General features: G+C 40.0%; 1 protein-coding gene across 1 annotated transcript; it reads right to left on the minus strand.

The window, feature by feature from the left end:
- Nucleotides 1–3,315: 3,315 nt before the first annotated feature.
- Nucleotides 3,316–24,042, minus strand: zbtb10 (zinc finger and BTB domain containing 10). Its single transcript, XM_017454877.3, has 4 exons — nt 23,119–24,042; nt 18,460–19,354; nt 9,822–9,997; nt 3,316–6,254 (listed from the first exon to the last, which is right to left on the minus strand). Exons 1-4 carry the CDS (start codon nt 23,803–23,805, stop codon nt 5,949–5,951), a joined length of 2,064 nt encoding a protein of 687 aa, XP_017310366.1. The 5' UTR covers nt 23,806–24,042; the 3' UTR covers nt 3,316–5,948.
- Nucleotides 24,043–25,533: the final 1,491 nt, after the last annotated feature.

Below are 25,533 nucleotides of genomic sequence, written 5' to 3' on the forward strand. Positions count from 1 at the left end.
CAACGAATATTTTTTCTGGAATTGATATCACAGTTTGCTGCATTTAGATATAGGAATAGCTGATACCTTATAACTTAAAGGCTTTATGTATTTAGGGTTATATATGTTTGCTATGCATGTCTACATTGTTCATAGAGTGTGAATGGGTGTGTGAGTGTGTGTGATTGTGCCCTGCGATGGTTGGCATCATGTCTAGGGTGTCCCCTGCCTTGTGCCCGGAGTCCCCTGGGAGAGGCTCCAGGCTCTCCGCAACCATGTGTAGGATAAGTGATACCGAAAATGGATGGGTGGATGGATGGATGGATGGATCGATGGATGTTTGCTTTGAAGCTTACAGTCTAGAACTGTTTACTTCAAAGCTACAGTTCATTGGATTTTTTGTTGTTGTTTAAAAGCATGATTATGTAGTAAGGGGAGGGGGAAATGCTGTATAATATGATGTTCCTGAGCTGCTGCAAATCTCCTAATAGTCCTGCAACAATAATTCACAGTCAGCGCTGTGTTAGGAATGTTCGGTTGGGAATTCGCAGCTATGTCAAATGTTATCATTTAACAAGCTGAAAGAAGTCCAACCTCACGGTGACAGACAGGAGCCACAGCCAAACTTTAGATAGTGTTAACAAATGAGAGTAAGAGAGTGAAGTAACCAATATTACGTTTCAAAAACAGAATCGCTGCAAAATACTTTTTGATGTCAGTGTGTTCACCCTGAGTATAAGGAAATTCAATGCATCAGGGTGACATCCTAATTAAATGTTATCTCATATGGCTGGCAATAAGTAGCTCAGGGATGATAGAGGGATGCCAGAGCGGTCAGCCAGTTCTTGTTGCAAATACCACAAAGTTGTCAGTGCTTGTAAATGTAGGCCTACAGGGATTGCTTGATTTCACAGTGATGATCTCTTCAATGTTGGCTCCAGGTGAACATTTTTTTGTAATATTGTGTAGGTCCCCTTGTGCCACCAATGCAGCTCTGACCCATGCAGGCATGGACTTCACAAGACCTCTGAAGGTGTGCTGGTATACCATCTAGTGGGAGCAGGGCTGCCGTGTAAAAATACTTCAAACATTTCTAAAATGCTTAAATGTGTATAAAACATTTAATATATATGAGAAATATCTGATGTCTGAAATAATAACACAGAAAGTTGTTTTTTATCCTAATAATTAGCGTGTGACGAGGCGTGTGTAGTGCAAAAGAATATGGAGATATTTCTTAAAAGAAAAGCTCCAGATGCTTCTGGACCATGAACATCATCCTCATGGAGCTAAATCCCTGTTTATACTTCCGCCTGGCTCCGCTGCGCGAGCCTCCACTGACTGCGCGCGCATCTCCACAAACGCACGACGCACGACGCACGGCACAATATATTTGACGCGCTTGCGGTTGTAATATTCTTTTAAACGATAGGGGGCGACTCTGAGTAATCGTTCTATAAACCAACAGGAAGTAGCTGAGAGAAGAAGTAGTTTCTCGGAACAACCATAGCAACGCTTACAAACATGGCGTCTCTCGTGTAATTGCTGAATGCTGAGGAGGAATTGTTGTGTTTGTTTTCAGTTCACTTCACTAAAAACCACAGTATGAAAAAAAGAGCAAAGAATCATATAAAACCCAGTAAATCTTGAGACATTTGTTACATTACAGCAAAATATAGGCTAGCTATAAGTATGAGAACATGTATAAAACTAAATTGAACAACCTCATTTTTTATTTTATTTCATTAAGATTTTTATTAAACATGGACCTTTACTTTCATTGAATAGACTTGTTATTTATTGTAGGTTCGTTTTGTAAATGTTAGCAATTATAGTAGACATAAGCAAAAAGTGGGAGCTTCCTGCAAATGTCATTTCTCATATTTACAAAATCAGGTGATTATTATGTTCTCCCATCAGTGCAAATATCTCTTTATGTATAGAGACAAAAGAAAGTTATTACAGAATGATCACTCTGTATTGCTGCCCATCAATGTAAACGTCTGTATGTATAAAGACAAAGAATGAGGTTTAATCACTGTCTGAAGGTGTAGTGTAGTGACAGTATTTATTTGTGAAGATACTGATGAATGAAAACATGGTGCACTCTCAAAAAACTTTCAGCCTTGGCTTTATTCTTTGCAAATCAGAATCAATATTTTTAAAAACCTTTCCATGAATTTTGTGCCATCTGGCTATCTCTATATTCCCACATGGATGGATCATCTCTATCTCTATGGTCCCTCATGGATGGATCATCTCTATCTCTATGGTCCCTCATGGATGGATCATCTCTATCTCTATGGTCCCTCATGGATGGATCATCTCCATCTCTATGGTCCCTCATGGATGGATCATCTCCATCTCTATGGTCCCTCATGGATGGATCATCTCTACAGTCTGGCTCTTGTCAAAGTTGCACAGATCCTTACACTTGCCCATTTTTCCTGCTTCCAACATATCAGACTGTTCACTTGCTGTCTAATATTTCCCACCCCTTGTCAGGTGCCACTGTAACAAGATTATCAGTTATTCACGTCACCTGTCAGTGGTTTTACTGTTATGGCAGATTTGTTTAAATAAAATGTATTTTACTTGTATGGCAAAAGTTGTCACTAGGATTCAGTTATCTACAGTGATGTCAGCTCAATATGATGAATATTCATGAGCCAACCTTTACTATAGTAGTATTCATACATTTTGATATCTGAACCCATGACACATATGACAGGACTTTCAGACTTGTACAAAATTGGTTACACCATTTCCAACTTATTTACATGTCTTTAACTTGCTATCGATATGCGTTTGGCTATAATTTGAACTGAAATGTAGAGTATATGACAGCAACCATTGTAAGAACAAGACAAATGTTGAATTGGCTTTAAAAACTACAGCTGGAAAACCCCTTTATCTGTAGTGTTCTGCTTATTTTGTGGCTTGTAGTCAGCATAAAACGTAATAAGGACGTCATCTTGAGTTCATCAGAAACCAACAAAATGAGAAATTGGCCTCTGAAATCTGAGAGGATGGGGCACAGTAAGGGTTCAGGAACAAAAAAGGTCATTTTAACCGTGAGATGTTAGGATAAATGTTCACTTCAGTTGATCTTCCCTAAATACATTGAATTTTAAATAATAATAAATAAATAAATAAACACACACACACACACACACACACACACATACATATATATACACATACATACATACATACATACATACATACATATATAATTTTTTTAATGGCTAGATTACACAAAAAAATGGATGTGGAAAAATTAATACATACAATAAAAATCATTCATTCAAATCACTCTGACAAGGAGAAGCAGACTAGAGCAATATCAAAGTTTTATTTTAAAATTTATTATAGAGGAACAGTAGTACAATTGAAACAGAAAGGAGAATGTATTCATCTTAAAACCTTGAAGGAAAAAAAAACAAACATAAAAAGAGTAACCTGATTTGCTTTGTGTATGAGGTGAGCCAAAAGCTCGGTTTGCATCCACTGTAAGAGCGTTGAAAAATACATCTTTGAAACGGCTTTAAAAAAATACAGCTGGAAAAACCCTTCATCTGTAGTGTTCTGCTTTTTTGTTGATTATACCCACATATAGCATAAAATGTAAGGAGGAAGTCATTTTAAGTTCATCAGAAACACAGACATAATGTGAAAGAAGCAACAGTGTGTGTGTGGGTGAACGAGCACACAGATGAACAGGAAGAGAGGATGGAGGAGAGGACATCAAAAGCTAAACCCAACTTCCAATAATTCAAATCAAATTAAATATCTATTTCGATACATGTGTGTATATATATATAGATATTTCATATACTTCATCTATATATATATATATATATCATATCCCTCCCACAGTGATTGAAGGTAATAATACAAACAGGATGAATATCTTCTATAGAGCTTTCAAAATACATGTTCATCTGAAGTAAAGGGTAAGATAGACATACTTTGTATCATTAGAGCACTTCAATATATCCACTGCATATGACCAGAAACTGCTGTTCCTAAGTTTCAAACCACAAATATTTCTTATAAAATCTGCTCAATGAAATGGAAAAAGAAAACATCATAGAAAGGAATAAAAACCAAAAACAATATATGCATCTAGGGTAAAGTGAATGATTTTTAGAATAAAAAACATTTAAATCTGACACGTACATACACACAAGCAAGGATTTACACTAAACAGGTTACCTGGCTTTCTCATACATTAATTCAACATTAATTAAACAACGATTTTGGTAGGACAAATAGAAATTAACAGTCTTGATTGCATTTTGGAATCAATATATATATATATAAAATATTAAATAATGAAATGTCCAAAAAAAAAAAAAAAAAAAAAAAAAAAAAAAAAAATTTGCACATGGACAAAACAGTTTTCTTTTATTTCCATCCAGACCGGCTTTGGGGAAATAAGAAAAAAAAAAAATATAATGAATGTAAAGTAGTAAGTGCGTGACTATGACTCTCCATAGAGCTCCACTTTACATTAACATGACCAAAGTGTTTCTTTCTCGGCAGACAAATACAACATAGCGTCAAATAAAATAATTGTATATAGTATGTGTTGTTTTTTTGTGGGTTTTTTTTTTTTTTTTTTTTTGCATGAAAATGAAGTCTCCTACAAAACAAACTTCATACATCCCAACCAATCAGCATTCTTCACAATTACCTCACACACATACACACACACACCATTCAAGTGATTATCAGTATGCTCAGTACCTCATCACACCAAATCAGGAAGGTCCAAAAACTTTGGGTCGTTGTTTACTGTACTGCCGGTAGGTTAGATTAAAAATAAAAATGGTATACATGTGTGTGCATGTGCATTAAATAAACAAAATGGAGAGAGAAAAGAAAAAGAAAAAACCAAAAAAAAAAAAAACAACACACAATGGCAAAGCATACCTGATCGGCTCTTTAGCACAACAGTGTTACATATAGAGCGGATTAAAATATCTGAGTTGAGTAGGCTTTACGATTATTAATATCATATACAGCTTTTAGGTCCAGTATTTCAAAAACAAGCATTACAGCACCAAACGTTTCCGTCATTTGGCAAAATTCAAGCTTTAAGTGAATGTCAAAATGCTCTATAAAGTGTTACGGTGATGCTGTGATTCATATAAAGCTAGCAATAATATATTCCCATTAAACATTTTTTTTTTTGTTTTTTGTTTTTTTTACTTTTTCTCTGCTTTATGTTTACTCTCAGCATTTTCAGTAGTTCGCCTCCTGCCAAATCTCGGTGTGCGTTCTGCTTGGCACAATGGCACAGCCCCAATATAACTTAATCATAAATATGGCTGTGGTCTATTAGAGTCACAAAACAGATTTTTTTGGTTCCAAGATTTGTGCAGGGAAAAAAAAGGAAAGGAAATATAGCTCGGAGATCTTTTATGATAACTAAACATATCTACACAACTCAAAAGGAAAGAAAATCTTTCTGTAGGCAACATCTCCAAATGCTGTCGTTAAAGTCAGGACAGTCATAACTCGTGGAAGTTCAGACTTGCCAGGAATCGCAGCCTAAACGGAACCTCTCTCATCAGACATGGAAAAAAAACAAAACAAATTATAGCATTTTAATAAGACCATATTAACTTTCTTCATAAATTAAATAATATCTTTAAGATGATTGGCCTATCGTAACTTAAAACAAACACTGTACACCATCAGACCCTAGTAAAGAAGAAGGAAAACACAAATACATCACTGAAAAACCTGATTTTCATATATCATCATTTTATCTCTTTCTCTAACAGGCAGCAGGCCTAGACTCTGTCACACACATAATCTTTACATCTTCAAGTCCCTATCTATCAAACGCTTTTGTTTTTCATTTAGACATACACACTACTGTGCAACCGTGAGGTTTGATAGCACTTTGGAGTTGTTGATTGTTTCCCAGCTTTTTTTTTGTTGAAGTTGCATTAACGTTAGTCCTCCTCGGGGGCGGCACCTGTGTCGCCCTCGTAGTTGGATTGGTCGTTATCATTGGGCTCCTCGGCATCAGCCTCCTCCCCCATGTCCTCATCCCCCTCGGCATTCTCCTCGAAGTCTTCATCACGGCTGAACTCCAGCTCCTGCATGGCCTCCAGCCCTTCCTGTGTGGCCTGGTGTGAGTCAGCACAGTCCACACACACACCGTAGCGACGAGAGCCATGACGGATCCCCACACTCGCCGCCAGCATGAAGATCTTCTTACACACCATGCACTTGTACTTCTTATCTTTCTTGTGCACCTGTGAGAGGACAGAGACACACGTTACAGCTTCAATAATAGGGACCTTAAGCATCGACAGCTGCAGCCACGGTGACCAGAAATAAACCATGCATGAATTTCACTGGCTGCTTCCTGCTGCGTGTTACTCTACGCTGGCAAAAAATCCAGTTTGCCGGTTGATACAACGTGACATTTTTTCTGCTTTTCATTAAAAATTTGTTTACATTATATTAAGGTGGCAACACCGAATCGATAAAATCGATAATTAAAATAATCAACAGTGAATTTCATTATGGATTGGTTGGGTCTGTGGGTCACTGTGGATAATCCCGTCAGTGACATCACTTCACAACGGTGAAAAACGCATTTCTATGAATAAAACACATCTGAGAAACAGCGGAGGTCGCAGAGTAAGCTGCTGCGGAAAAGTGCACGATCCAGGTCATCCAAAACACGAGAATGTTTTATATTAAGAGCATCAAACAAACTCGTAAGTGTATTAACGTGGCTCATCGTGTCCGATGCTGCGACAGTTGCTGTTTAATGTTTTCCAGACGTGTTTTCTTCAGCGCAGAAATGACATTTTTACCTTTATATCCTTATCTGTAAACGTCAGATATTCACACCGGTATTTCATTTTACATAAAGACTCGTCCTGACAACGAGCGAGTCTCCGTTAAACTTCACTGAATGAGCGAGAGTCTATTGAGCTATATTTAGAAACAAAAGTAATTTTCATGAGAGCAGTAACTGTAATGGGGTTAGAACAAGTCATTGTGTATAAATCTAAGAAGTGTCGTACATTTACAGAATAAAGTAACATGTTACTGTGCTCAGATGAGTGAATGTGTGTTACTGCAGAACATTCAGCCTCTTACCCGTTCACACTTAGTTTGTGCTTTCGTTTTCCTTTTTTAGCGTTTTTAATAGTGATTTAACTTCTGCTTTAAAGCTTGTGGACAATCAGTTTTTTATTTTTTTTGCTTTCAAAATCTAATACCATAATATTTCAATCCAACTAACCGATTAATCGAAGACATAATCACCAGATTAATCCATTAGCAAAAATAATCGTTAGTTGCAGGCCTACATTATATAATGACGCACTGAATAAAAGCATATTTTCAAGCACAATGAACAATTTAATCCATCTTATTTCATCTAAACTTTAACAGTGTAAACTCCTCGCCTGAGATCAGTTGATCTTTAGACTCACAAGGCAATTCTTCCCTTGCTTTCTTAATTGACATTTTATAGCTTTATAGTAATGTAGTAAACAGAAAGCTGGCGAGTACCATGAGTTCGTGATACTAAAACACATTTTGTCGGTTGCACTGAAAATGCTCAGACGTTCAAGTCAATTCAGTTTTATTTGTATATCGCTTTTAACAATGCACATTGTTACAAAACAGCTTCACAGACATAACACTTATATAGATATAGATTATAAATGTATAAATTTATCCCTAATGAGCAAGTCAGAGGCGACGTGGCCAGGAAACCCTCCCCCAGACTCAAAAGGGAACCCGTACTCATCTGGATGACACCAGACAGTGCGATTATAAATAAATCCCTTCTATAACTATGTACTACATGGTCAAATAGTGCAGCTGTGTAACCAGGAAATTAAAGGGGACCCATAATGCAAAATTCACTAATTTCCCTATTGATGAAACTGTAGCTCTACAGGGAAAAATACCTGCACTGAAAACAAAAACCATTTTGAGATCATTTTAGACCAGAATACGTTTTCCAGCAAATTTATTTATTTAAATATTTATTCTAGTATTTAAATATGCCGAGTACATTAGCAGAGTTGGTTTCCTTTTTTATTTAACCTTTTTAGACTAAGTGATTCATTATTCATAGTTTTCTGGGATTTCATCGTACTTGTCTCAGTATTCTGTGTACATCTGAGGAACGGTGGTGTTAAACATATTTGCAACTCGGCAAGTTATAACAAGTATCCTGTATTTTTAGAAGTAGCTTTTTTGACTGTTTGATGGGTGTTATATCCTTGTACAGGTAAAATATCACAGCATCAGTGATGTCTGTCCAACATTTACTTGTTTTCTCATAAGTAGTGCCTTTTTCAGCCCCATCGCTTCAGTGCCGTTTCTGGCCGCGGTGCTGTTGCACTCGTCTTCTCTACCCGTGTTATTTGGCTTTCGCCGCACATTTTGGGGTGCTTTTGTTTGAGGTGGTTAAACAGGTTTGTCATGTTTCCTCCAAACATGTCGGTCTTATCTTGCTTTCACATATTTTGCAAACAGCTGTCCTTTGTTCTGTGTCCATTGTGTAAAACCCAAACCAGTTCTGTATAACTGATGTTAAATTTTTAGGCACCAGCACCTCTGTGTTGCCAAACAGAATGAGGAGGGGACATAAGTTAAGGAACTGCTTAATATTGGTCATTATTGGGTTTTTTTTTGTGTCTGTCCAGGAGAACGGGAGCTAGACTAGTGAATAGATTCCATGTCTAAGATGATTTCAGCTGCTATGATGGCTTGGATCTACACTTGCCACAAACAGTTTTGCACTCAAATCTCCATCAGTGAACAGTTGATAACAACAAAATAGACTTAAAGAAGACCTATTATGCCCCTTTTTACAAGTTCTAATACAAGTCTCAGGTGTCTCCAGAATGTGTCTGAAGTTTCATTTAAAAATACCCCACAGATCATTTATTATACCATGCTGTAAATGCCCCTTTTTTGGGTGGAAGCAAGAACATGTGTTTTCGTGTGCATCTCTTTTTACATTGGAATTAAACTACACCTTTAAAGCAACTCTGACCAGTTTCCTCAAGCCCTTGCACACAGTGGAGCATTTTGGATATAAACATGTTTGTGCTCGTGCATCACTGTCGTGCTTCTGTGCTACACAAGCTCCACTTTGTAAAGTTTACAGATTACAGTCTTCTCCGTGGTGTTCAATACAAATTGCCCCCTGCCTTACGCCTCCATCTGATGGTGACTGAGGTCATGTAGATCATGAGGTAAAGTTGACAAACAATAAAAGGAAGAAAGTCATCGTCATTGACTCTGGGTATCTGCTAAAGTTAGCGGTGTTGCATTACGTGCATTTAACGTCATATGCCATCTACTAGGAAGCAGTTTATACTTCCGGTTAGTTAAAAAAAAAAAAAAAAAAGTGAGATATTACCTTTCTAAAATGCACACACTAGACGGTAGAGTACAGAGTGCGTAGTGTATAGTATGTCATTTGGGACACAACTTTAGTATTTACTCTCTGAAGCGTGTTTTCTGAACAGAAGTAACGTAAAGAGTAAACGTTCCCCGTGCCGCGCGCAGACAGACTAACCGGTAACAGGATTCGTTGACAACGATTTTCATAATCGATTATTATTGATTAGTTTTTGCTGCTCTACTAAATTCACAAGCAAGTGAATACGCAACTAAAGTATGTAAACATTTAAAACATGAATGAGGAGTCAATAAAGAAGTTTGGATGGAGTGATAGGCAGAAGAGCACACTGGTGGAGGAGGATAGGAGCGTGAGGGTGGGTCAAAGAGGGAAGATCAGACAGACACGTTGCATAAGTGAAAACGAGTCTTTGTCTCACCAGGGAATGTCTCTTGACGTGTTCTCTGCGGGTGAAGAGCTTGCCGCAGATGTCGCAGCTGAAGGAGCGCACGCCTGAGTGGATGATCAGATGTCGCTTTAGTGTTCGTCGGTGCTTGGCTATGTAGTTACAGTGGGGACACTTGAGCTTATTCAGAGCGGTGTCGGACGTTTCACCTAGAACACACACACACACACACACACACATCATCATCATCAGTGAGCTGCTTTTTTGCAACAGTTCCTCCAGGATACACAAAAACATCTGATCAGTGAATGGAGTGGCTGTAGCTAGCAGAGGTTATTTCCCCTCCACATCTGTATTTGCTCCATTTTCTTTGTATGTTGTATGAAGAAATAGTGGGAGAGAGTCATTTTATTGTGTCAAGATATCATATTTATGGGTGATGAGAAGAGATGAACTCCTTCTGTACTACTTCCAGAGTGTGCTAGGCAACCTGGTGAAGTATTGTCAGTTGCTATGGTAATTTCATACCAGAAGCTATAACTGTATTACTATAATGCAGTTTTTCCCAATTAAGGAAGAAGAAATGGATAAAGAGCAAGCTCTACTTCTTTCCACTGGCTTTTATACAAACCTTAAAGACATTTACCATGAGATCACCACAAAATAGGAGCTCCTTTACAGAACATGTAGCATACATCCGAGTCCCGCTGGGATTGGGGTGCTGGTCTTAAACGATGCTTAAGCAGAGCACAAGTCTCTTTAATGCGACGGGGGAAATGGGGAAGTCCAGCTTTGTTTGACCCAAAATGGCCCAAACAAAAGAGTCGTTAAGCAGGTTGCCAAGGGGCTGACGAGAGCCAGATCACCTGGGAATTTCGAATGGACCCCATGCACCACCGTGTGGAGGGACTGAAGCACAGCTGAAGGCGACTACACGGCTCCCTCTTCCCTTGCTCTTGTCCAGCATTAAAATTAAAGTTCAACCCGCCAATATAAGTTACTCAGGTACACACCCAAGATCAGACTTTGCCATTAAAGCATGACTTGACACGGTTAATCATCAAACTAGATTCTGAAATTATACAACACTGCTATAGTTTGAGAAAAAAAACAACTCAAAGAGCATTATAAACTCTTACGCTTCTCCCCAACTCTCTCTGCTGGTCATGTTGGAGAACCAGCTCTGTGGTGGGAGAGGGATAGAACAGACTGAGGAATTGAGTGGTCTCCACCCAGTAATTGCTCCATCTGTACACTACCCCAAAGCCCTCGAGGACAAATGCACTTACCGGTACTGCTTCTGCCTGCACTCATTATTAAATGCATCTTGTGTGTCATATATACTTGGCTAACTCTTGAAGAACATGCAGGAGTTACAGACTGTGTGTCTTTGGCATGTGGGTGTATAGATATAATGTGTAAATGATTGCCAGAAGCACAGGCAGTGGATCAGCTTTCTCAGGGTACATTTAGGGGGCTGGTAGGTAAGCCATTAGATCCCACTGTAAGGGCCTGTGCTGCCTGGGTCAATATTTGTAAAGGCAGCACCGGGTGCTCTGCATTAGGGAGGATTAGGGCGGGATGACCCCTGGCAGCTTTGCACCTCAGAGGACTGAGGGGGGAGTGAACGTGAGTGTGCGTACGTGTGTGTGTGTGTGTGTGTGTAGCCAGCCAGCAGCTGCAAACAACTCAACTGAAGCCATTTTTTGAACGGAATTCAAGTATTTACGACAATGAATCCTGCCCTGTTCAGTGGAGCCAGAACTTTAAAGCAAAGCAGTACTACCATTTCTCCACCCAGTTTCTAACAGAGAACGGCAAGCTCATGGCCATTTATAAAAAAAAAAAAAAAAAAAAAAAAAAAACAACCCACAACATTAATTAAATACCTCAGTTTTTCAACTTTATCCCTACCACATTTGTAATGCATGTTCAATTACCATGGACAACGATTGTGCTGAAAATGAAGGAAGAAAAAAAAAATGGAAAACATGTTTACTCAAAACAGAAGTCTGAGGCAATTGCATTTCTCTACAACATATGAAGTCTACAGTCAAAGGAATTTGTAAATAGACCTTAATTAAGGAAGGAAAAACAGAAAGGGGCAGGATGTTATAGGAAAAATCATCAATAACTGGGTGGTGTGATGTGGCCTGGTGCAAAGCAGACTTACAGTTACTGCCCCAAATTTTCCAATGACCACACAACAGCACAAGTGTTTTTATTCCGCTTACACCCCAGCACTTTGTCAATGATTAAATATTCTTATTAATTAAATAATGGCTCATCATACTTTTAACCATTTATAGTTACATTTAATGTTGTGAAATATCTGGAAGACAAGTTAGTTCAGGTAATTGCTTGCGGCTCTGTTTTGATCTCTCTCTTGATGTTAATAAGACAGAAAAAAACCCACACATCATGTTTTCGTCTTAAAGAGAAACCACAAAGCGCAACCTCCTCGGTCCTGAAGATTCTCCTATGCAGGAAAACCGGTTGTTACAAAGCATTGACACCTGAAACTCCTTCCATAATTGTTAAATGGTCTGCACTTAGGCTATATAGCGGCTTTTAAATTTAGCGGTTCTACAAAGTGCTTTACACTGTTTCTCATTCACCCCTTCTCTTTCAGACACACACACACAAGGCAGCACACACACAGACATCGACATCAGGAACAACTTGGGGTTCTTGCCCAAGGACACTTCGACATGCGGAGGCATGTGGGCTGGGGATCGAACCACCAACCCTGCGATTAGTGGACAACTCGCTCAACCACCTGAGCCACAGCCGCCCCATTGTTAAACATCATACAGAAATTGTGAGAAAACCTTGTTAAATAACAACACAATTAAAAATCTGCTTATTGTTAGACTTAGATTATTGTGGCACGACAAAGTCCCTATGAATGAGTTGTTACTATAGAAATGATTAACTATGAGAATGAGTAGATTAATATAAACTTGTGATTTGATAGCTGGAAATGAAAACACCTTTTGTCCAATCAGAATTGAGGATTCCATAGCATTGTACTATAAACCTATATAATTTATGCTTTCTGAAAGTGTATTACTTTTTCAGAAGGAATAATTTGTGGTTTTGCATAAACTTACCGCCATGGCTGCTAATAAACACATAAAAACACCACCAACGGCGTTTGTATGTCTTCCTTTCATTTCTGCCTCATTCAAAGACCTTTATTATATGATCACACATTTTGAAACGTTTTCACTGACTGCCCTTACAACAGTATAAAGGAGCTTTGAGAAAACCGCTTTCCCATTCTTCTCAAAGGAAAAAGTGTCCAAGTTATCGCTTATAAGCTACAGATGGTGGGTAGAGAAAAAGTTAAAAAACACTGGAGAACTCCTTTAAGTAACTGACCACATACAGGAAAAAGCTTAGAGTCTACAAAGTGTCAACACATGCACATGTCATGGATGCCAGACTGCCTTTACAGAGCTATGAGGAATAGCAATAATAAAAATAAATAAATAAATAAATAAACAAACAGATTTTATGTATCCCAGCTTTACTTTCATACCATACCACTTTAACACGTAATATCATTTCACGCTTCAGTGGGCCAAATAGAGTCGAAGGCTTGACAGCTCCTCTGGCTGAAGATTACACAGGTTTGTGTGATATCAGGAAGGCAGAGGCAGCTAGCTTAATAAGGACACCGACTCACCGGCTCGACCTCTAATTAAAAGGAGAGATGGCTCATGCCCGTGCATACTACACACCCAGCTACACCGACAAGTAGAAAAGCAATCTTCATGTAAGATCATGACTGGCATGATGCCATAGGCAAAGGTCAGGTCATAACCATCAGGGCGTGTCTAAGAATGTGCTTGGGCAATACTGGAGATGCCCCCATTAACAGGAAAATGCCTGCAACCATGACAGATATTACAAATCCATAGAGCGAGTAACAGTGAACAATGTCAAAACAGCCATTTCACTGAAATGTGGAAGGTTTTGCAGAACTCAAAAAATGGAAATGGAAGTGACATTAAGATTAGTGTGAAACTCAGATGCTCTGTCTTTGAAGCATCTAGATAAGATTATTGTGATGTCATCTTATGCACTGGCATTTGTTGTATGATCCTGATGTTTTCTTTTTGTCCCCTTCTCCCCTCAATGCCTGTGATTGTTTATGATGGTTTATAATGTATGGTGTTGTTGTGTTCATGTTTTTCTATGCACCCACGGTGGAAAAAAATTTCCCCTTTGCGGACAATCAATCAATCAATCAATCAATCTATCAATCTATCAATCTATGATTGAAGACCCCTACTCTATGCCATCATATTTAAGTGCTTTCTTAAATATTTTGTTTATATTTTAACTACACTGATTGCTAACAGTATTGTCTTATAGCATCCAACCTGTATGTCCACACGGACACACACGCACAGGTTTTGTGTTTCAGTATGTGAGGAAGCCCATGACATTGACATGGGATTTCAGACTCTTTAATCAGCCAGATTTGAGGTGAAACACAGTCACAGTTAACAATGTGTAGATTTTTCTTGGAACAGTACTAAATCCAATAATAAATTTATGATGTAACCTTTTTTGAATCCAAAAATTGGAAGATTAAAATATAATTTGGGTGCCCCCCACCAAAAATAAATAAATAAATAAATAAATAAATAAATAAATAAAAATAATAATAATAATCTAATTAAAAAAATCTAATCAACAAGCTTTATCTTGTCTGGGAAATAATATATTTCTTGAGGAAAATCATTTGTGTATTATGATTTTTTTTGGTTATGCTTATTGGGATGATAGGTGCTCAAGCATTCGATTTAGCTACTAACTGATGCATACTAACAGATTGATGCAGTCAGTTAACTACAAGCCTCCTTAAATGAATGAGTCTCATCTAATAGGACATTTTATTCAATACTATATTCAAAACTATATTTAAAACTATAGTGTGAAAAAAACCTAACAATTATGGAAATCAAATTAAGTTGATAGAGAATATTAACATTTGATGGTTTTATTTTTTGTGGTTGTTCCTTGCCAGATTTATTTCATATCAAGGTCATCTGACAGTCAAGCTCTGCAGGTGGTATCAGCTTTTATCACTGAAGAGTAAGACTAAAATGCTCTTTCCATGGTCAACCTCAAGCAGGTTAATCAGTCACAGGAGAAAACAGTCCCGCCTTTTCAAAACCTTTTAGAGAATACAGTAAGTCAAGTCGAACTCAAACAGACTGTCCACTTCCAAGTAATGAACTCTTGTTTATGGTAACAACATAGCCTATCTGAGGTAGATTTAGCCAGCTAGCATTCACTAATAACGCTTGATAACTTGCTAGAACACTTTAATTCTGCCTGTGTTCGTGTTGTTAGTCACAGAGAAAGAGAAGACTTTATTTCATCTAGCTAATGATACCGATGTGCCTTAATGTTCTTGCATAAGCCAATAATAGTAATAATATAATAATAGTAGATAATAATTGTTTTATACTTCAGACAGCAAGAAAAGAGAACAGCCAAAAATAAATAAATAAGTAATGAATCCTAAAATATTTTAAAATGTGTATAGTGAAATTTGTTAGATTAGTCAGCAATAGTTTTTGTTGTTAATATGTGACATATGTAGACACTATTTAAAACCCAAGACATAATTCACTTTTAGGGCAAATCATGCAACTCTGACCATTTCAGGCAATAAACAGTGGCATTGACTTTACTACGATGAGTTATCCTACTGTTTAAGTTAATACCAGACACAACATTTGTAACTGAACCTCCGACATATGTCAGTCTTCATATCAGTGTGTTTTAATGAGAGCGGTCATTATTGCAGACTGATAGGAAGGCAGATATGCAGGAGGTTTTCTAGAGCATAGACTTCCAGTCACCACACCTTGGTAGCAGTGTGTACGTGTACACACACACACACACACACACACACACACACACACACACACACAGACAGTCATGTGGAAAAAATAAGTACACCCCATGGAAATTGTTGGCTTTTTTTGACATACTTGGAAAGCAAATATTTGATCATCTTTGAAACAGTGCCTATAAAGGTGATATAATTGAACAAAACCACAAGGACAATTAGCCTTTTCAATCGTTTATTCAAAAGAAATATCAATAAGTGCGATATTCTTCTGTTGAAAAAGTAAGTACCCCCTTGGCCACAGAAACTAGTGTTACCCCCTTTAGCAGAAATAACTTCTTGTGGGTATTTGCATAATTGTCCACCAGTCTCTGACAGTGGCTTGCTGTAATTATGGACCATTCTTCCATGCAATATTCTTTCAGTTGCAAGATGTTTGAAGATTTGCTTGCATGTACTGCAATGTTCTTGCATGTACTGCCCATTTCGAATCTTCCCACAACATTTCAATGGGATTCAAATCCAGGCTTTGACTAGGCCATTCCACAACCCTCCATTTCTTCTTTTTGAGCCATTACTTGCTGGATTTGCTAGTGTGATTAGGATCATTATCCTGCTGAAAGGTCCACTCACTTTCAGTTCAACTTCAGCTTTTGACAGATGGACTCTATCTTCAAGCACTCATTTATATAATGCAGAATTCATAGTTGCATCAATGACTGCAAGCTGTCCAGTCCCTGAAGCAGCAATGCAACCCGAAACCATAACATTTCCACCACCGTGCTTCACAGTTGGTATGAGTAGCTTCTCCTGAAAAGTTGTCTTTGGTCTGCACCAAACATGTCTGCTGTTACTGTAGCCAAACAACTCGATCTTTGATTCGTCTGTCCAGAGCACATTATTCCCAAAGTTCTTGTCTTTGCCTATATGCTCATAGGCAAACTGTAGTCTTGCACTAATGCTCTTTTTAGACAGCAAAGACTTTTTCATGGCATGCCTCCCATGCAGGTCAAATCTGTGCAATCTCTTACTGAAATGTAGAAGCATGCACTTTGACACAAACAGCTGCAAGACTTACTAGCAGATCCTGTGATGAAATTTTGGGGTTCTTGGACACTTTTTTTTGCATTAGACAGTCTGTTCTTGGGCTGAATTTGCTGGGACGGCCAGTCCTGGACAAATTGGCAATCTTTTGAAATCTGTGCCATTAGTAGATTAGTAGATACCTTACAGTGGAATACATTTCAAATAATTTGGAGATCTTTTTAAATCCCTTGCCAGACACATAGGCATCCACAACCTTTTTTTCTGAAGGCCTTATAGAACTCTTTAGATCTTGGCATGACGACACCACACACCTCAATAGCAAAGGGAACACCACACACTAGATATAAGAGAGGTATAAATAAGACAGGTTCCACCTACACTCCCTCAGCAGGTTCTAATCACTGGCACCCAATCTAGAGCACCTGATTCTAATTTTATGGATTTGAAGGTGTGATAAATGTAAGGGTATACTTATTTTTTCCATGTGACTGATCTGTTTTTTGTAAATTTATATTGTGAAAATTACTACAAAACGTGAATTGTATGCGTCACTTGATAGAGTGTATCAACTTTATTAAAAGGCACTGTTTCAGAGAGGATCAAATGTTTGCTTGTCCAAATATGTTATAAATAAATAAATAAATAAATAAATAAATAAATAAATAAATAAGATGTACTTACTTTTTCACGACACACAGATATTTTTATATACACACACACACAAAATGTATGTATATAAAAATATTTTAGTGTGTGTCTGTGGTGGCTGGAAGTCTATGCTCTAGAAAACTGAAAGTGACAAAGTTCACAAAATTGGCAAAGAAAACACACTCCCATTTAAAGATATGGCTTCTTATTTAGCTGCTTTGCTAAGCTTATAATCGGCAGGAGACACGGCTCATCCTGAAAACTATTGGCTGTTGTGGAACTCAGTCAAGCCCTTCAACACGTTCCCTCCCCGACTTCCTGTTTCAAAAGAAATTAGGTCAAATCATAGGAACTCGACTCATGGCTTTCATACCGTTTCAATGTCAGAGCGAGATATGGTAATATCCTCTCTTTCTCTCTCACTTTGATCAGCAGCCATTGAAAAGTAAGTGCAACTTTAGCAAAAAAAACAAAACAAAAAAAAAGGCCTGGTTAATGAGTGATGATATAAAAAATGAAATCTAACTAAATAAGCTATTCCTGACCTGGAACCAGTACAGCCTCCATATACACTCCGACCTCTTATCAAAGGTCACACACATCGCTTTTCCTGGCCGCTGTCATTAGTAATAGCAAAACATCCTGAAAAGGCATAGTGGGCTGCTGGTGTGTGAGAAGAGTCAAGGACAACAGAAAGCATCACACCCTTCACATCGTCTGGTCTCTCTGAATAGTAACAACTATTTAGCATAGTCACGACTCAGAACAAAAGCTACCACCTTATTCAAATAAACCCCTGAGCCTCAGGCTATGCTCACATGGACTTTTTGATACCTGATAAAAACGCACCTGTTGCCATTCATTTAAATGAGAACGCCACATTGATGGACAACATGCGCCAACATATGCCGATGCCTAACAATTACGTCCATAAAGAGAGTTCACAGTGTTGAACTTTTATCGGGAGGTACTCTGATGTGGTCCTGCTGCAGCCAATAGGAAACAATTAAAGGCAGGGGCGTCATTTATTGACGTGTACTGAAAACTGTGAAAACACAGTTTTCAGTACACATCCAAGGCTGAAAGCTAAAGTGGCTTTACCTGTTTTCTCAGACAGATAAGAGTAATCATCTCTGGTGTAGGATGCTGACGGCTGAATGAACATGCCCTCATCAAAGCCCTCCTCTGGCTCAGGTGGGATATTGTAGACAAAGCGTCTGGCAATCTGTTTTTTCCGCCTGCCACTGCCTGGCTCGTGACGCTCCTCACTTTTCATGGCAGCCCCAGCACCCGGGGGCACCTCATTCCAGACGAACACAGGCGCTGATCCCTGTGTCTGCGCCTCCCCGGACTCCACAGAGTTTTCTCCACCCCAGGCTGAGGTACCCAGCATTGGCACAGCCACGTCACTCGGCTCCTCCTTCACCTGCCCACTGGCCTTAATCGACAGCTTGGACAGGATGCTGGTGGCCCAGAAATTGCCAGGCTTTTTGTCATCTTTGGGCACAGCACGCCTCTTGTTGTAGTCCACTAGCACCGAGTCAGGTGCTTCCTGCTTGATGCTGATGTTCAAAGCATCTTTGATAAAAGCACGGCATGACTGCACAACCTCGCTCATCTGCAAGTAGCTGGCCACCGACATCACCTCGATGGCGTTCTGGCTTGTGAGCAGCAAGTTGCCTGAGTACAGGAAATCCAGGATGACTGAGAAGCCCTGTACGGCAGCAACATCTAGGTGTGTGACTGTAGTCTGGTCAAGATTCTCACTCTTGGTCAAGCAGTAGAGGGTCTTGAAATAGCGGCTTCCTGCCACCAAGATGTTCTTGTGCGCGCGGAAGACCTGACCGCAAACCACAATGCTCACGTCACACAGGATGCCACTCTTGCGCTGCTTGTCCAGTTCCTGGAGCAGCTGGTAGCAGTAGGAGTTTTCATTTGGCTTGTTTCTGTAGTCCTCCACCTCGGTGCCCTCTGTGTCTTCTAACCTCTCGGGTTCCTAGTGAAGGCACAACAACAAAAACAAAAAAAGGCAAACAGGGTTAATGCACAGTGTAAACTTAACATGGTGGGGATATGGTGACACCACCACAATGATAGAACTGGTTCAACCAGCTCTCAAAACAGCAGCTCTGTGGGAACTGTATATCTCTCCCAAAACCCCCCACTCAAACAGAAACTGTATCACAAGACACACCCTAAGCAAACCATTTCACTCACTGGGCAAAACCTCTTTAAGCCAAGAGATTCATTTTGGGCCTCCACCCTTTCCCTACACCTGCACTCAGTACTGGTTGAGAACTATTCTGCCTCTTGGGTAAAAAAAAAAAAAAAAAAAAAGAGGTAGGACAGACTGGTACCTATTAGAGGGAGTAATTGTGTGCTACATTTCTGGATTGCAAAGCAGATGTCCTAATCCAAAGAGTCATTTATACCACTTAGGCCCAGAATTTCCCCCCTCCTACCACACAGATGTGTTTTCTGCTCAAGTAATTTAGATTAAATCCATTTCTCGGGGCGGAGGCCATCCAAGCCTCCTCCACACTGCAGCCCTTGTCCGGGTGGATAGGGTTATTACGGTAGCATGGCTCCAGAGGCAGGCCAGCAGACAGTGAGAGGAGAGATAGAGGGCAACCCCATTTCTCCACACAATGCCAACCCTTTCCTCCAGGCTCATTGTTCAGTGATGTTGTGTGGTACACTGAGGCTTTGTGCTCCCTACATCCACAAGGACTCTAAGAGTGAATACTATATGTGCAGAAGTACTTGGTGATGAGGTGACCAATCTAACCAGTGCTGGTCCATTTACATGAGATCAGAATGGAAAACCCAAAGGAGCCATATGGGCACGGGTTTGAGTGAAAGAGGGGATGTGAAAGACAAAGGGAGATGTATGGGAATGACTGTCAGCTTGTGGTGTCTTATTGTTCTCTATTATTTCCTCCTTTCTCTCAAGCATGCGTTTGTTTCAGGGAGAAGCTCCGACACCGTGCCTCATCAGAGAGAGAAACAATGTCTGTCATCGTTGAGAGGAAAAGAAACACTGGCAGAAAACGCACTTCTCTGCATTTCTCTCTCATAGTCTCCAGCTCTGCTCATCCTTTCTCCAGATGTGCCACGTGTTAACAGAGAACTGGGGAACAGATGCTTTCACAGGAGCCCCAACACTCATTTTTTCAGATGAGTCTGTGGTTACAGTCAGGTTCTGACACAGTGCCCCCCCATGACACTAATCCTACAAACACTGACCACAGAGGGGAAAGTCTGGAAAAACCCCAAAACAGCCTTAACAGACCGGTCAGGAGTAGTCACATAATACTGAAACTTTTGCATTAACGTAAACTAGAACTAGTATGGTAAATACACTCAGAGTGACATGAAACCCACAGTGGTTTTTCACTTTCTGGTTTCACACCTCAGACTTTCGTTTTGATGTGGAACCGGAACAGATCACAACCACCAACCCTGATATCACCTTTGCTGACATGCTGCTCAATGACACTACAAATTTTTCACAACGTTATCCAACAGCTCATTCAACTCTGACTGTAAACAAGCATGCTCAACCCAAACTCTAAAACCTTAGCTTAAATCCTTCACCACTAGCCGTGCAATGCAATCGCATACTAGACACGGGGTGACTCAGGGGAATAACACTGTCCCCCAGATTGCAGGGACAGCAGTTTTGTTTTTCTTGTGTAAACCCCACCCTAGGCCAGCCTAGCCCTGAGGCCAGTGCTTGGTCCCCTCACCCAGCCCATCTCGCAGATGCACGAACAATGTAGCAGTGTGCTTGACCCAAGGTGTGGGTGGAGAACACCAGGCTCTGGGCCTCCCAACAATGTGGAGAGCTCATCGATAGAGAATTCCACAGAGTCCTCCCCCCCCCCCAGTACACACAAGCCTACATTTCACATGGGGCAGACAGGGGAAGGGTGGAGCCACTGTCTTCTCTGTAGACACTCTAACCAGGGATGGTAACTTTGAGGACAATGTCCAGACACAAGAGTGAAGCAACCCAGATACCCCCTATTTGGTTAACTGAGTTACGGCCCCTGCTTCACAGAGCCACATCTGCACATGCAAAGAAATGTAGTCTATTGTCTCGGGCAACTCATTTACGCTGATATCCCTGTCGAACAGTGTCTTACAGATTATTTTACCAGAAAAACATCTGTCCATGCTAATTTATCCTGTATTTATGCTTTGGTATTAACACACATTTCCTGGACTGTGCTGAATTGACAAAATCCCTTTTAATGACCAATAAAGAAATAAAAAATTAAAATACAATTGTTAATCTGAAATGTAATTTAATAAAATCATTAACATTTTTTCTTATTTCTGATGCACAGATCGGATAGAAATCTAAAAGTATCTTAAAGCCACAGTTGCTAGTGAAAGAACCAGCAATCCATTATTCCATAATAAGTGAAGTATATAAATGATAAACTTGGCACATCATGCATACTATTAACAATGCCATTAGGGATTATATTAACAAATCAATGAAAATTTAAAGAAGTCATCTCAATCATAAGCTTATGCGTGATTTGCACTTACAGTTTGTTCTTCTGAACACTGCCCTAATTGAGAGAAGGATTAAAGATTCATTACAAAGCATTAACGCTCATGGCATGTCCACACGTGAGCTCTGAAGATGATCACAGGCGTGCTTATTGATCTCCAGTCCCTTTACACTGGGGGAAAACCACCAGGTCACAAGGTCACAAGATAAATTTATTCAAATGCCATCTCGCCATTGGCCGATCATTGGATTCTGTGAATCAAGCACAGCTTGTCACAGGGATCTTGATTTAGGGAGGGGGGTCACATCCGATCCAGGATATAAGCAATATAGATATCTGTAACACACATCTGGTACAAAGGCTGATTTAGTAGCCCTAAAGGGGAAGACGGAGATGTGCCAGAGGTCATTTTTCCCAGCAGAGGAGGGGGTTGGGAGGGAATGGGTTGGGCTATGGCTCCCCAAAGCCTGCTGGGTTAAGCTTTTAGCATTATGACCTCTGTAGAAATCAACTGAAGTACCAAGGCAACAAGGGCTGATAATTACAGTGCAGTAAGTGCACTGTGGGGGGAAAACTGGTCAAATGGAAAGAAGGGAAACACTGATAGTCTGCACTCAAATGATTTTAACCAGGACAGGTTTTACTCATGTACACTTGGGAATGTACATTTATGAAGGAGACCTTAGAGTTAATCTTTTTCCCTTGGATATGCACTATCTAACGTCTAATAGTCAAAACATCACAAGACAAATCACACAGCCAGAGAGTTCATCCTAAATTACCAGTTAGCACTTTTCTCAAATTATGCAGATACAGTAACACAAATTAAACGTAAACATTTTAGGTACTACACAAAAAGAAAGTGCTGAAAAACGAAAAGATAGCTGTGAATGTATAACACTGATAATAAAAAAAATAAAATAAAATAAAAATAGACAACTGTCTGGCAAATACCAGGGAGGACCATCGTTAGCCTACATGCTAATTGGCATATTAGCCAGTTTCTCCCTCAGCAACGTAGCTAGCAACTGCTCGGCTAACCAACACTAGCTAACTAGCTAGCCTGCTAGCGCAATAATTTGTCGAGAAAAAAAAGTCAGTATAAACATTACAACTTATCTACAGCACAATGTTAAAGTCTTACTTGAAGGCTACTCGATGAGAAAAGAGTGTTTTCCAGTGTTTAGCGCCTGTCAGGTTATCTCAGAGCCGGGGTTTGACACCTCTCACTTACCTGTTTGGTCGGGTCGTTCCGGCCGTGTTCGGAGGACAGGTGATGTCTCAGCAGCAGAGCACGCTTATAATTCCGGCTGCCTTTCACCAGCTCGTCGCTGTTGTTGGTGGCGATGTTGTGACACCAAGAACAAGACATGAGTCCCGTTTCTTGACAAAATTTTAGCCACGGAAACTCTTGTAGCCAGGAGGCTTGGAAAAGCGAGTGTTTCTGAAGCAGCGTCTGAGGTCTCATCTCGACCCAGGGCTTTCTGGCGTCTCCGCCGCGCGTCGCGGCGCCTCGCTCGTCCTCTGATCCCGCGGCTCCGTCGTCCCCGTTCATTCCGTTCCCGGTGGTCCAGCTGGTCTCGGCCCTTTCTCCGGGCGTCACGGCGGTCCAGCCGCGGTTGTTGACAGCGTCTCTCTCGGTCGTCCGCTTGCTTCCTTCCGGGTCTTCCTCCTCCTCAGCCTCCGGCTCTGTGCTGTCGCTGACCGAACCCCCGCCCTCCACTTGCCCGGGCGACGGTCCTTTTTTTGCCCCCAGATCTCCGTCGTCGTCTTGATCCGGCCTGTTGCCGTTTAAGTGTCGCTCGGTCCAGGCCTGGGCCTCGAAACTGTCGCCGTTACTGCCTCGGACGCCACTGGAGCCGGTCGCGGCTAATCCACCTCCTCGGAAAGCCAGCGACCTGCGGTTTCGCTCTCCAGACATGTTTTTCTTAATAAATTACAATCTACTTCTTTTCCTTAACGAATTATCTTTACTAACCGCTCCCGAGTAATTCTGTTGCTGTTTAGAAATAAATACCCCGCATCGAAATGATCGGGGTTTTTTTCGCTTTGGCCTCCTGGCGAGAGTATGTAGGTTATGCGGAAATAAATAGGGGTTTTAAAGGCATAATGAATTTCAGGGTTCTGGCTGCGTCCGCGCAGGCCCTGCAGAGGTCGAATGGCAACGACTTCCCCCACAATGCATCTCGGCTGGAGTGAGGGGGGTCAGGGGGGGCTCGCTTTAAAGGAAGATGGGGGGTGACTAACTAGCAGCAAGGGATCTTTTGTGTTGGTGACTGCACCCATTTTCCGCATGCTTTTCATCTCAGGATTTGCTTGTGTTGAACCTGTGAGTCCTTGTCTGCCTTTCATGCCTCCTGCTAAGCGGAGTTTTTGAGGGACTGGCATTAAAAACAGGCGCACTGTGTTTGCTTTAAAGGAGAACTACAAAGCGCAGGTACAGAGAAGTAGACACTGGCCTGTTTACATAGGTGCATATTTACAGGTGCGACAGGGACCAGGTGCTTTTTACTATTTTATAATGAGTGTATATTTAACATATCTAGGAAAACGTGGTTTATAAGGGCGGTCTGTAGCCCAAAGGGTTAGAAGTAATTAATATTAAAAAAAAAAATTAAAAAAGGGGTTTGATGTGGGTGATTTCTAGATCTCAGGTTTAAAACATTAAATGATCTCAGGTTCAAATGAAAATCTTTCTGGATGGAAATAGTTCTCGTAAGAAAGTGTTTATAAATGGCCTATATCAACATAATTTAATATCAAACTAAATTTAAGGCTAAGATTAGTGTAATATGCATTATAAAATTCTTAAATAAATGTAACAGCTGTCTAATTCGAATTCGAATTAATTTTATTAAGTATAATTTACATATCACTTTACATTAAATGTATGTATTAATTAGTTTTGTTTTTATTTATTACGTTGTTTTTTGTGATGTGTCAGGTGTGTAATTTATTGGGCGTGTGTAGCTGGAGGATCTGGTGGCCCAGTGGGTGGCGTGCTTTCTTTCTTTCGCTTTTCTCTACACCATCAGCTCGGTGCCGCCCGCTGTCACGTTACTAATGAGGGCCGTGGTCTCTTGAGGATTTTCCGCTTCTCTGTCGCCTAATTGGGGAATTTGAGACTGTGTGAAGAAGAGAAATTACCCAGCTGTGCTCCTTTCGGGAGACTTGTCTAATATCCGCACTACTGTCTGCATACAGGCGAAATAATATAATGTCATTACAACGTTACGACTGCTACTTCTCTTACAGGAAAATGATATATCTATGTAGTATATGTATGCAGATGTGTGTGAGTAATAGTCATGTGGAAATAAATGAATCGTATATGAAAAAAGTCGTGAAAAATTCACATCGGATCCGATTAAGCTGATATACAGCATCAGGCCGATACCAGCATACCATGGTGGATCAGATATCAGAGGAAAGAAGACTGAATTCAGTCTAGTCCTGTAACTTTTTTATTTTTATTTATTTTATTTTTTTACTGGAATTGTTTAGCCTACATATAAAGAGACATAGTATTTTTTTTTTTTTAGAATTGATTTTATTATATTGGTCCTTTCATTATATATTTGATTTGATTAGATTTTTGATATCGCATTTTTGTGTGATTTGTTTTTTGCTTAAGTGAATAAACAAAACT

This window comes from Ictalurus punctatus, chromosome 24 (genome assembly GCF_001660625.3).
Source record: "Ictalurus punctatus breed USDA103 chromosome 24, Coco_2.0, whole genome shotgun sequence".
Lineage (NCBI taxonomy): Eukaryota > Metazoa > Chordata > Actinopteri > Siluriformes > Ictaluridae > Ictalurus > Ictalurus punctatus.